The sequence below is a fragment of the Saccopteryx bilineata genome, chromosome 2 (genome assembly GCF_036850765.1).
Source record: "Saccopteryx bilineata isolate mSacBil1 chromosome 2, mSacBil1_pri_phased_curated, whole genome shotgun sequence".
Taxonomy (NCBI): Eukaryota; Metazoa; Chordata; class Mammalia; order Chiroptera; family Emballonuridae; genus Saccopteryx; species Saccopteryx bilineata.
In genome coordinates, this window is record NC_089491.1 from 371,324,305 (window position 1) to 371,336,901 (window position 12,597).

General features: G+C 45.0%; 1 protein-coding gene across 1 annotated transcript in view; it reads left to right on the forward strand.

Moving 5' to 3' along the window:
- Positions 1-449: 449 nt before the first annotated feature.
- Positions 450-12,597, forward strand: part of LSM12 (LSM12 homolog) — a 33,006-nt gene continuing 20,858 nt past the window's right edge. The window contains exons 1-2 of the mRNA XM_066263504.1: positions 450-654; positions 2,477-2,610. Coding sequence (XP_066119601.1) covers positions 531-654; positions 2,477-2,610 — 258 coding nt within the window. The 5' untranslated portion in view covers positions 450-530. The remainder of the gene's footprint in view (positions 655-2,476; positions 2,611-12,597) is intronic.

Consider the following 12,597-nt stretch of genomic DNA (forward strand, 5'->3'; position numbering starts at 1 on the left):
ACAAAAAAGAAATAAGATCAGGTTTGGTAATAAGTTCAAGGTCATGTAATTTAGCAAGTGGCAGTTTGGGATTTTGGTTCCAGTTTAGCTAATTCTATAGCCAATGTTTTTCCACTACCACTCTGTAACTATTTAAAATCATTTTGTGAAAGTGTCCTGTCAAGTCTTCTGGGCCTTCGATTCAGAGTTCACTCATCAAATTCTTGTGTCAAGATGTGCATATAATGGAGACTGCAGTTTTTTCCTTTCCCTTGTCATTCCACGTAGGTGTTTTACGTTTAACTTTTAAAACGGACACTGCAAGCACTTTACCAAGCAGGCACACATGCACAAACGTTAATTAACATTCCCCTTTTTTTTCTCTTCCTTCCACTTCCACCTAGGATCCCGCCCCACCCAGCGCCAGGCCACGCCTTGGCGTGTGACGTCAGCTCGCCCCGTGCGTCGCGTCGCGGCGCTTACTGGGCGCCCGGCTTTCGCCCGCTGCTGCCGCCGCCGCCGCCGCCGCCGGCCGCGGCTGCTCTCCCAAGATGGCGGCTCCTCCGGGCGAGTATTTCAGCGTTGGGAGCCAGGTGTCGTGCCGGACGTGCCAGGAGCAGCGGCTGCAGGGCGAGGTGGTAGCCTTCGACTACCAGTCCAAAATGCTGGCTTTAAGTATCCTTCCCTGCGCGGAGCCCGAGGCCAGGCCGGCGTGTATGTGCGTTGGGGGGGGGGGGGAGAGCGGCGGCGGCTAGGGCCCTCTCCGGGCCTAGGGGCGACCGGCCACCGCGGCGCTGGGAGCGCATGCGCAGGGCCCTGAGCTCCCCTCCCCATCTCGCGGGTCCATCGGTCCGCTTTGGGGACCCTGTCTCCCATCCCTTGTGAGAGCTCGGCCCTGTGTGAGGGTCGGTGGGTGGAGGGGGTCTTGACACGCGGATGGCTTTTCTGGGGGAACGCTATGAGAAGGGATACAGTGATCAAGGGAGCGGGTGGGCGTAGGAGGAGGTTGGGGGATTTGAGCCCGGATGGAAGGGGGGCGGATAAAATCAAGTGGGGAGGGGGTGTGTAGAGTAAGGAACTGTTAGTAGGACTAGGGAGGAATATGGAGTTTAGGAGGAGGTGGTTACTGATGGGAATTGGTCCAAGGAAAAGGGGTGGGGTAGTGACCAAATGGGTCTCGCCTGTTTGGGGGGGGGGAAGAGTAAGTGCAGGCAGTTTGTATCTGAACTGGGAGTAGGGGCTTTTTTTGCTGGTTCGTGTATGCGTGGTGCCATTGGTGGCTGGGGGGTGCTGAATTTCAGGTTTCTCTGTCATTTAAAAATTGCTGTTGGGGGGATGTTTGCATTGGAAAACTGGTCCAGACAGATGACCTCGTTTTTAAGGTGCTTATGTAGATGTGTGGGTTACAGGTGAAAGAGTAAGTTATGTTCTCTTGCTCAGCAGAGCTTACATGGAGTCATGACTTTTCCATAGAAGTAGCATCCCTTTTTGAAAGTAGCAGTAATAAACAGAATTGAAGAGATGGGCTGCTTTTTTGGGTTGGAAATGATTTCTGAATTACTCCAGGAAGCTCAGTCTTGGAAACAAAATACTTCCTGATTGTAATAATTGTGCCACCCTTCCCCCTTTTATTTGAGCCACAGGTGGGTTTATTTGGAGTTTATTATTATTTTTTTTAAGAATAATTCTTTGTAGCGTCTTTCAAAAGGAAGTTTCCTACTGAGTGTTGTATTTGATTGGCAAGTATTTTAATTCATTTAAGCTCTAGTTGTAGATTTCTAGTTTAGGAAGATGACCTCTGAAACTAATACAGTAAGAACAATTGCTTTTTTTAAAAATATAAGAACTTATACTTGGATTAGTCAGATAAGATCTTTTTACATTAGTGGTTTAGTTGGAAGGGTTTGGGAATGAGGAATTACTCTGCTTTTAATTGGCATACAGTATGCTCTTAATAAATGGTTGGAAAATGAGTGAGTGAATGAATGAATGAATGGGTTAACTAGCTTGGTCACCTTGAATTGGCTTCTTTTCTAGTGCTATAGTTTTCTCTTGTGCAGAATGGGAAATCTCAACTCTGAAAAAGTGATAATAGCACTGTACAGATAGAGTATTACATCAAAAGCAGAAAGCAGCACTGTTTCTTCTACGTGGTTCATTAGGTTCAAGACAAGAAGTATACATAAGGCATTAAAACTGCATTACACCTCTCATAAAACTGGTAGAGAGGTGACAGAAATCCTTTTGAGGCTTCCAATTTTGAATTGTAGAGGCTTTGAAAAGTTTGAGATCTTTTTGCTATGTTGAGCAGGAGGAAGGTGACAGACAGAGATTTCTTGAGGGGAGTTGTGATTCTTGTAAGGCTGCCCCCCTCTTGCTCATGGCATACCTTTTACAAAAGCCTTGTGTGAATTGTGAATTGTGTTTTCCATGCTCCTTTTGGGTTGTGTCAATGCTCTGTCTGCCCCTGTTTTCCTTAACTTTATTTTCTCACCAGAATGCCCCTCTTCCAGTGGAAAGCCCAACCATGCAGACATCTTGCTCATAAACTTACAATATGTTTCAGAAGTGGAAATAATTAATGACCGAACAGAAACCCCTCCTCCCCTAGCTTCACTCAATGTTAGTAAGGTAAGGACTTGAGGGTAGTTCTGGCTCTCCAAAATGGTGGGAAAATTGAGTCTCATTGCCTCTTGGTAATACATACCATGTCCATTGTTTTGTTTTCGTTTTTTTCATTGAATTACAATCGCTTATTCTGATATCTTTAAAAAAATGTTTAGTTTTATTCCTGGTTATTTTCAGAATATTTTAAGAAACATATTGATGCCCAAGTAGAGAAATAGAGTTTTGAGAGCTTGCTTTTGTCCTTTGTGAAAGAGGGCTTCAAAAAAAACCCAACTGGAGTTCATGAATGAACTTCTGGAGTTGGTGGGGTGGGGTAGGGTTCTTGCCTGTAAACCTCCTGAAATTGCTTATGTGCACACATTAATGTTTGTCCTAGGTGAAGATTTGGAGTATTTTTCAAGTTCTCAGGCATTCATGACCTATAAAAATTTGAAAACCACTGCCTTAGAGCTTCATTTTGGTCTTTCTGTTTGAATTGTGAGGTATAATAAAATTAACTTTTTTATTTATTGATTTTGAGAGAGAGAAGAGGGACAGAGAGAGAGAAGGGAGAAGCGGGAAGCACCAATTTACAGTAGTTGCTTCCTGTATATGCCTTCACCAGGCAAGCCCAGGGTTTCAAACCTGTGACCTCAGTGTTCCAGGTTGATGCTTTATCCACTGCGCCACTACAGGTCAGGCCAAAAAAATTAGAGTTTAAGGTATTTTAATCTTGAATGTGCAGACTGATCTCTGAAAATCCCCAAATCACTTTTTTCTTTTTTTTTAAAGAGTCAGAGAGAGGGATAGATAGGGACAGACAGACAGGAATGGAGAGAGATGAGAAGCATCAATCATCAGTTTTTTGTTACGACACCTTAGTTGTTCATTGATTGCTTTCTCATATGTGCCTTGACCGTGGGCCTTCAACAGACTGAGTAACCCCTTGCTCGAGCCGGTGACCTTGGGTTCAAGCTGGTGAGCTTTGCTCAAACCAGATGAGCCCACACTCAAGCTGGTGACCTCGGGGGTCTTGAACCTGGGTCCTTCGCATCCCAGTCCGCTGCTCTATCCACTGTGCCATCACCTGGTCAGGCCCCAAATCACTTTTTTGACTCGTTAGTTCTATCTGCCAGAGTTCATACTGATTAATAATAATAATACCCCAGGCCTTATTGTAGCCTTTGCAGTCCCCTGTACTTGCAACACTCATACCAAAATGACTGGAGCATTATCTATCAGGAGTTAGTTAAATGGTACCTATTCTAAAATGTCTTTGATTAACCAGGCTAAAGTAATTTGCCCCCATTGTTCTCTTTATAATACCTTATTCGAGCTAAGGTGACATACCATTTATATATAGTTTAACCAGGGACATTTCTGAGAGTAAAGGGGATTGATTTTGTTTTACACTGGGATAAGTAGAGATCAGTGTGTCCTGGTTACAGTGGGACCTAAGGTTGCCCTATTCATAGCCTTTTGTAATTATAATTGTTTATCATTTGTTTACTTTTCTATCTCACAAACATTTCTTTTGTCAGGATGGGAACTATACCTGTTTTGTTCATCACTGAATATATAGAGCCTTGCACAGAGTAGTTGTTTAATAAATACAGTGTGTCCGTAAAGTCACGGTGCACTTTTGACCGGTCACAGGAAAGCAACAAAAGACGATAGAAATGTGAAATCTGCACCAAATAAAAGGGAAACCCTCCCAGTTTCTGTAGGATAATGTGGCAGCATGTGCGCATGTGCAGATGATGACATAACACCGTGTATACAGCGGAGCAGCCCATGGCCATGCCAGTCCAGTTGTGGACGGCACAGAGGAAAGTTCAGTGTGTTCTGTGGCTCGCTAAATTTGAATCTGTGAATATCGGCACGCTACAACAAAGCGCCACCACATAGGAATAACATTAGTCGGTGGGATAAGCAGTTGAAGGAAACCAGCAGTTTAGTGGAGAAACCCCGTTCTGGTAGTCAGTGACGAGTCTGTAGAGGCTATACGGGATAGCTAGCTAAGGAGCCCTAAAAAGTCTGTGCGTGAGTCCACATCGAACTGCACTGAATAGGTATGAAACTGGGAGAGTTTTCCTTTTATTTGGTGCGGATTTCACATTTCTATCGTCTTTTGTTGCTTTTCTGTGACTGGTCAAAAGTGCACCATGTGCACTTTTGGATACACTGTATTTGTTGGATGAATAAGTTAGACCTTTGATTTTAGTAGCAGCAGCTTTTCCTTAAGTCTCTTGAATTCATGTGATGGAAGTTTTTCCTTCCAGAGGAGTCTTCTAATATATATTCTCTTGCCTATTTTGGGAGTGTAGTATGTTTGCTAAGAATTGAGCAATGCAAGGAAATACTTGGGCAACTGAAACAATAGAGGGTAACTGAGGCCAGCAGAATATAGTTAGTTACCTCAGGTACAGGGCTCCCTCTTTCCAGGTTTTAGGGAAATAACCACGTTTTTTTAGCGATGGCTGAAGATAGATTTGGAAGGATCTTGCATTTCATTTTAAAGACTGTTGCATACAGAATATTCCACTCTTAGAAACAAAAGATTTTTTTTTTATTTTTTTTAGAGAGAGTGAGTCAGAGTGAGGGATAGACAGGGACGGAGAGATGAGAAGCATCAATCATTAGTTTTTCCTTGCACGTTGCAACACCTTAGTTGTTCATTGATTGCTTTTTCATATGTGCCTTGACCACAGGCCTTCAGCAGACTGAGTAATCCCTTGCTAGAGCCAGCGACCTTGGGTCCAAGCTGGTGAGCTTTTTGCTCAAACCAGATGAGCCCGTCCGTGCTCAAGCTGGCCACCTCAGGGTCTCGAACCTGGGTCCTCTGCATCCCAGTTCGACGCTCTATCCACTGCGCCACCGCCTGGTCAGGCAAAACAAAAGATTTTTGTGGCCCTGGCTGATTGGCTCGGTGGTATAGCATCGGCCTGTCGTGCGGAAGTCCAGGGTTTGATTCCCGGCCAGGGCACACAGGAGAGGTGCCCATCTGCTTCTCCACCCCTCCCCCTCTCCTTCCTCTCTGTCTCTCTCTTCCCCTCCCGCAGCCAACGCTCCATTGGAGCAAAAGATGGCCTGGGCGCTGGGGATGGCTCCTTGGCCTCTGCCCCAGGCGCTAGAGTGGCTCTGGTCGTGACAGAGCGACGCCCCAGATAGGCAGAGCATCGCCCCCTGGTGGGCATGCAGGGTGGATCCTGGTCGGGCGCATGCGGGAGTCTGACTGCCTTCCCGTTTCCAGCTTCAGAAAAAAAGAAAAGAAAAAAAAGATTTTTGAAACCTTGGTTTAGTTAGGTACCACTTACTCGAGTATAGGAGCTGTTTGGATGGTCTTCTCTTAGCTAGAGATTTTAAAAGATTCAAGTGAAATAATTTATTCCTAGTATGTTGAGAGAAATAGGCTCTAAGTTATTCTTTGGTGTATATGAAATCTGTCACTAAATAAATGGGCCTTCAGTGAGTAGTAGAGGAGAAAGAGAAGATTACTTGGGTGATGATTTTCTTTTTTTTTAAATTGAGACGAGGGGAGGCAGAGAGACAGACTCCCATATGCGCCCCGACCAGGATCTACCTGACAAGTCCCCTGTGAGGCGATACCCTGCCCATCTGAGGCTGCTCCAGTTGCTCAACAACTGAACTATTTTTTAGCACCTGAGGTGGAGGCCACTGAGCCATTCTCAGTACCCAGGGCCAACTCACTTGAACCAATCAAGCCATGGTTGCAGGAGATGAAGAGAAAGAAGGGGGAGGGTGGAGAAGCAGGTGATGGTCGCTTCTTCTGTGTGCTCTGAGCAGGAATTGAACCTGGGACATCCACACTGGGCTGACGTTCCACCACTGAGCCAACTGGCCAGGGCCTTGATTTTCTCTCTTTTTAAATTGGATTCATTGGGGTGACATTGGTTAATAAAATTATATAGGTTTCAAGTGTACAGTTCTATACATATAATCTGTACATTGCGCTGTGTGTGGTTTATCACCCCAAGAAAGATGATTTTCTTTTCTTTTTTTTTGTATTTTTCTGAAGTTGGAAACGGGGAGGCAGTCAGATAGATTCCTGCATGTGCCTGACCAGGATCCACCTGGCATGCCCACCAGGGGACGATGCTCTGCCCATCTGTGGCGTTGCTCTGTAGCAACCATTCTAGCGCCTGAGGCAGAGGCCACAGAGCCATCCTCAGCGCCCGGGCCAACTTTGCTCCAATGGAGCCTTGGCTGCAGGAGGGGAAGAGAGAGACAGAGAGGAAGGAGAGGGGGACGGGTGGAGAAGCAGATGGGCGCTTCTCCTGTGTGCCCTGGCCAGGAATCGAACCCGGGACTCCTGCACGCCAGGCTGACACTCTACCACTGAGCCAGCCAGCCAGGGCTGAGAGATGATTTTCTTAAATTTGAAAGATACTAACTTCTGCTCTTGACCAACAAGTGCCACCATTTATCTGAGAGGGCTTGGAGTGGTATGGGTGGGATTGTTAAGAAGTTATATATTTGACCTCAAATATAAAACACATAGTTTGTGTAGTTATTTTTACTTATTTAGAGAGAGGATAGAGAAAGAGGAAGGGGGGGAGGAGCAGGAAGCATCAATTCGTAGTTGTTGCTTCATGTATGTGCCTTGACCCAGGCAAGCCCAGTGTTTTTACTAGTGACGTTGGCATTCCAGGTTGATGCTCTGTCCAATGTGCCATCATAGGTCATAGGTCAGGCTTGTTTGTTGTTATTCAGTTTGTGAATTATCTTTGCCTTTATAATTTTGCTTCCTGCTGGTTAGGTTTTATTTTTTCTCTTCTTTTCCAAGTGAGAGGAGGGGAGATAGACAAACTCTTGCACGCTCCCTGAGTGGGATCCACCCAGCAACCCCCATCTGGGGCCAATGCTTACAACCAGGCTATTTTTAGCTCCTGAGGTGGAGGCTCCAAGGAACCATCCTCATCGCCTGGGACCGATGCATTCAAGACAATTGAGCCATGGCTGTGGGAGGAGAATAGAGAGAAGTGGGAGAGAGAGGGGAGAAGCAGGTGGTTGCTTCTCCTGTGTGCCCTGACTGGGAATCGAACCTGGTACCTCCACCTGTCAGGCCGACACTCTGCTACTGAGCCAACTGGTTAGGGACTCTGCTGGTCAGTTTTAGTTGCTTACTAGCATTGATGTGTATTAGTAGTTTACCCACTCGTTCAAGAAAGCAATAGGAAGTAATAGGTTGGGGAATACCAGAAATCTCTACTTTTTATTACATTGTGGCCTGCTTGCCAAGTCTTGAAAGAAGTTGCTGGGAAGAGGAGTCCAACTAAAAACTAGAATTAGGTTGGAGGGTGATCTTTGGATTTTCTTCTGATTCTTCCATTGTAGAGATGTTTATGAGTAAACTATGTATATTGTCATTTCCTTGAAACCAACCTTTGAGGCTACTTTGTGATTCCTCCTTGGATTCAGTTAGGGTTAGAAGAGCCTGCTGGGCTGTTATTGAAAACAGCTAATCTGGGCAGCTGTTAACATATTGCTTAAATGACATGAAAAATTCATCTCATTTAAGAGCATGGTCTTGGGGTTTTTAAGATGGAGGATTGTTTAAGTATGTTAGACGAGAACTAAACTGCCCTGAGATCCCTGAAAGAAAACTGCTGAAGCTCACAGTCTAGGGGAGTAATTCCTGTGACCTCCACTTCTAGTGGAAGATACCATCACATGTTGGCTCATCTTGCTGATGTGTAGTAATTGCTCTGTTTAATTAAACCTGTTGATATAAACTGTATATTTTTACTCCGACCCAGCAGGAAATGGAAGAGAAGGCCTTTAAAAGGAAATGCTAAATTCCAGCCCAACTAGAGAAGGTATGAACTAGCAATTAGAGATGAGCCTGTTTTCCTTCCCCCCCTTTTTTTGTGACAGACAGAGAGACACAGAGAGGGACAAATAGGGACAGACAGGAAGGGAGAGAAATGAGAAGCATCAATTCTTCGTTGCGGCTCCTTAGTCTCTAGTTATTCATTGATTGCTTTCTCATATGTGCCTTGACTCGGGGGCTACAGCTACAGCAGAGCGAGTAACCCCTTGCTCAAGCCAGCGACCTTGGGTTTCAAGCCAGCAACCATGGGGTCATGTCTATGATCCCATGCTCAAGCCAGCAACCCTGTGCTCAAGCCGGATGAGCCCATGCTCAAGCCGGCGACCTCGGGGTTTCAAACTTGCGTCCTCTGTGTCCCAGTCAGATGCTCTATCCACTGTGCCACCGCGTGGTCAGGTCTGTTTTGCTTTCTATTGGCAGTTCACTTCAGGCTAAGAAGTCCTATGTCTATCTACAGCAGTGGGATATAAGAGGAAGCTTGGAAGAAGACAGTGGAGTTGCAGAAGGTAGAAGTTTTTAATATCATTTTGTCCCAGTAACGGAAGTTTTTAATATTTTATCTTCTCCACAGTAACATTGTACCTCTTTAAATGTTCCAGATTTCCTGACTATAAGACAAAAGCATTTAGAATACAAAAGCACACCAAAGCCAGTCAGAAGTGAGGTTCAGTTTATTTGTTATGTGGCTTATTTGTTTACTGTTTCATGAGGAGAGCTTAAATATTGCTTGTGAATGAGAGCCGTAGGGTCCTCATGGTAGGGTGAATTAAGGTGATTTTTAACAAGTGCCTCTGAGTTGACTTTGCTTCTTGTTCTTGGGATAAAGATGCGCATGAGTTAGTACTGCTCTCAAAAGATGATTTCAGATGTCATGAAATGACATGTCAACATTAACAAAATCCCCTTTTATGTAGCATTTATCAGACATTTACTGAAATCTGTTTTGTGTAAGGCATTCTGGTAAGCTCTGCTGGGGACCATACCTTACATTTTTCTAGTGCTTTACTACTCACAAAGAGCTTTGACACATCTCATTTTATCCTTACAACCACACTGTGTGATATTTAATTTATTTTTTATTTATTAATATTTTTTTAGAGAGAGGAGAGGGAGAGACACAGAGAGAGAGAGAGGAGAGACAGAGAGAGAGAAGGGGGGAGGAGCTGGAAGTATCAACTCCCATATGTGCCTTGACCAAGCAAGCCCAGGGTTTCGAACCGGCGACCTCAGCATTTCCAGGTCGACGCTTTATCCACTGCGCCACCACAGGTCAGGCACACTGTGTGATATTTAGAGTACATTCTTTTCTTTTTAGTTTAACAGATGAGAAAACAGTCTTACCTGTTTAAGTGACTTGTTTGAGATAATGTGGCTAGTAGTGTGGGAATTAATATTTTCACATGCCACCCTCTGAACTAGTACTAATTGTTAGACATCTCATTTAATTCTTAACAACAGGTCTTATGGTGTAGGTACCATCACCTTAGAGAAAAGTAAACTGAGACTAGCTTAAGGTCATACAACTAGTAAGTAATATAGTTAGGATTTGAACTCAGATCTGATATTTTGACAGTCAAGTTTCTTAGTTTTTTTTTACTTCTGTGTTCTTAGCCCAAGGAGCTTATAAAGTAGTTTGGTGAAGTGAAGTGAGTACCCTAATATGTGTAATTCTAAGTAATGTTTCTGAATAAAGAGTAACATCTGTGTTGTGTGGTCAGGGGCAGTGTGGTCTAGACCCTGGTCGGCAAACTGCGGCTCGTGAGCCACATGCGGCCCTTTGGCCAGCTTAGGAGTACTCTAATTAAGTTAATAACAATGTACCTACCTATATAGTGTAAGTTTAAAAAATCTGGCTCTCAAAAGAAATTTCAATCGTTGTACTGTTGATATTTGGCTCTGTTGACTAATGAGTTTGCCGACCACTGGAAAGAACATTGGAACCAAGCAGATAAGTCTTTAAAGTTCCTTCTTTGCTGGAATGCTGAGGTCATTGGTTCAAAACCCCGGGCTTGCCCAGTCAAGGCACATATGGGAGTTGATGCTATCTGCTCTTCCCCCTTTCTCTCTCTCTCTCTCTCTCTCTCCTCTCTCTAAAATGAATAAATATAATCTAAAAAAAAAAAAAAAAAAGTCCCTTCTTTGCCACTTAACCTTACTGAACATCAGTTTCCTCACTGTAAAAATGGGATGTTAGTACCTATCTCATAGAATTGTTATGAGGATTAGGTGAAGTTGACTAGACTTGGCTGGTAGTAGTTCTATTCTGCATCAACTGTGAGTAGCCAGCTGATGTTCCTTGAATTTGGGATAAGGGGCAAGATGAGGGAAGGGGGACAGTATGGCAAAGGGAAGGCAGCCGAGAACATTGTTGCTATTACTGTGTCAGTCTTTCCTGCATTAGATCTGTATTCGTTCAGGTATTGAAACTTGCCCACCCAAGATTGGGGAAAATCAAAGTTGTATTGGATAACATTAATATGTAATATCTTATAATTAAAAGATGTTGCCTGACCTGTGGTGGCGCAGTGGGATAAAGCGTCGACCTGGAACACTGAGGTCGCCGGTTCGAAACCTTGGGCTTGCCTGGTCAAGGCACATATGGGAGTTGATGCTTCCTGCTCCTCCCCCTTCTCTCTCTCTCTCTGTCTCTCTCTCTCACTCCTCTCTCTCTAAAAAAAATCAATCAATAAAATATTAAAAAAAAAAAAAAAAAAAAGATGTTTTTAAGAGACCTCTTGTTGGTGTCCAGAATTAACTTGAATTTCCAGGGCAATGTGATGAGGTGGCATAGTTAAGTGAACACTTGCCTGAGTACTGGAGGTTAGACTGAGCAGTGACAGAACCTAGCAGGGTATTCCCAAGACGGGTGTATGAATTCATTTGTTTAGGTCAATGCCTCCAGTGCACTGAGTGAGATGTAAGTCTTCTTACCACTTTGTTCAGTTGAAAAGGACTTTCTGGAGGAGATATGTGTGTGTTGGGCAAGGCAGGAAAAGGGACAAAGCATAGAAATGTTTTTTTTTTAAGCATAGAAAATTGAAATCTACAGATAAGCTGTCAGTCTCTTTTATCCTTTTTTAAATTTTTTTATTTATTTTTTATTTTTCTGAAGCTGGAAATGGGGAGAGACAGACAGACTCCCGCATGCGCCAGACCGGGATCCACCCGGCACAACCACCAGAGGCGATGCTCTGCCCCTCCGGGGCGTCGCTCTGCCGCGACCAGAGCCACTCTAGCGCCTGGGGCAGAGGCCAAGGAGCCATCCCCATCGCCCGGGCCATCTTTGCTCCAATGGAGCCTTGGCTGCGGGAGGGGAAGAGAGAGACAGAGAGGAAGGGGGGGGTGGAGAAGCAAATAGGCGCTTCTCCTATGTGTCCTGGCCGGGAATCGAACCCAGGTCCCCCGCACTCCAGGCCAACGCTCTACCGCTGAGCCAACCGGCCAGGGCCTTTTTACCATATTCTTATTCTGTTACCTGTTTATACCTTAAAAACAGACAGTGAACCCTGGCCGGTTGGCTCAGTGGTAGAGCGTCAGCCTGGCTTGCAGGAGTCCCGGGTTCAATTCCCGGCCAAGGCACACAGGAGAAGCGCCCATCTGCTTCTCCACCCCTCCCCCTCTCCTTCCCCTCTGTCTCTCTCTTCCCCTCCCGCAGCCAAAGCTCCATTGGAGCAAAAAAAGTTGGCCCAGGCGCTGAGGATGGCTCCATGGCCTCTGCCTCAGGCGCTAGAATGGCTCTGGTTGCAACAGAGCAATGCCCCAGATGGGGAGAGCATCGCCTCCTGGTGGGCATGCTGGGTGGATCCCGGTCAGGCGCATGCGAGAGTCTGTCTGACTGCCTCCCTTTTCCAACTTCAGAAAAATACAAAACAAACAAACAAACAAAAAAAACCCAGACAGTGAATGATCAAATGGAACCAGGAAGAGATTTCAGAGAATTTATCATTTCCTGATAATGAAGAATGAGTTGGCTGCCTTTGAATAAAAATGATATTTGGGCCTGACCAAGTGGTGGAACAGTGGATAGAGCATCAACCTGGGACATAGAAGACCCAGGTTCAAAACCCCGAGGTTACCAGCTTAAGCTCATCCAGCTTAAGCACAGGGTCTCCAGCTTGAGTGTGGGAGCATAGACATGACCCCAAGGTCACTGGTTT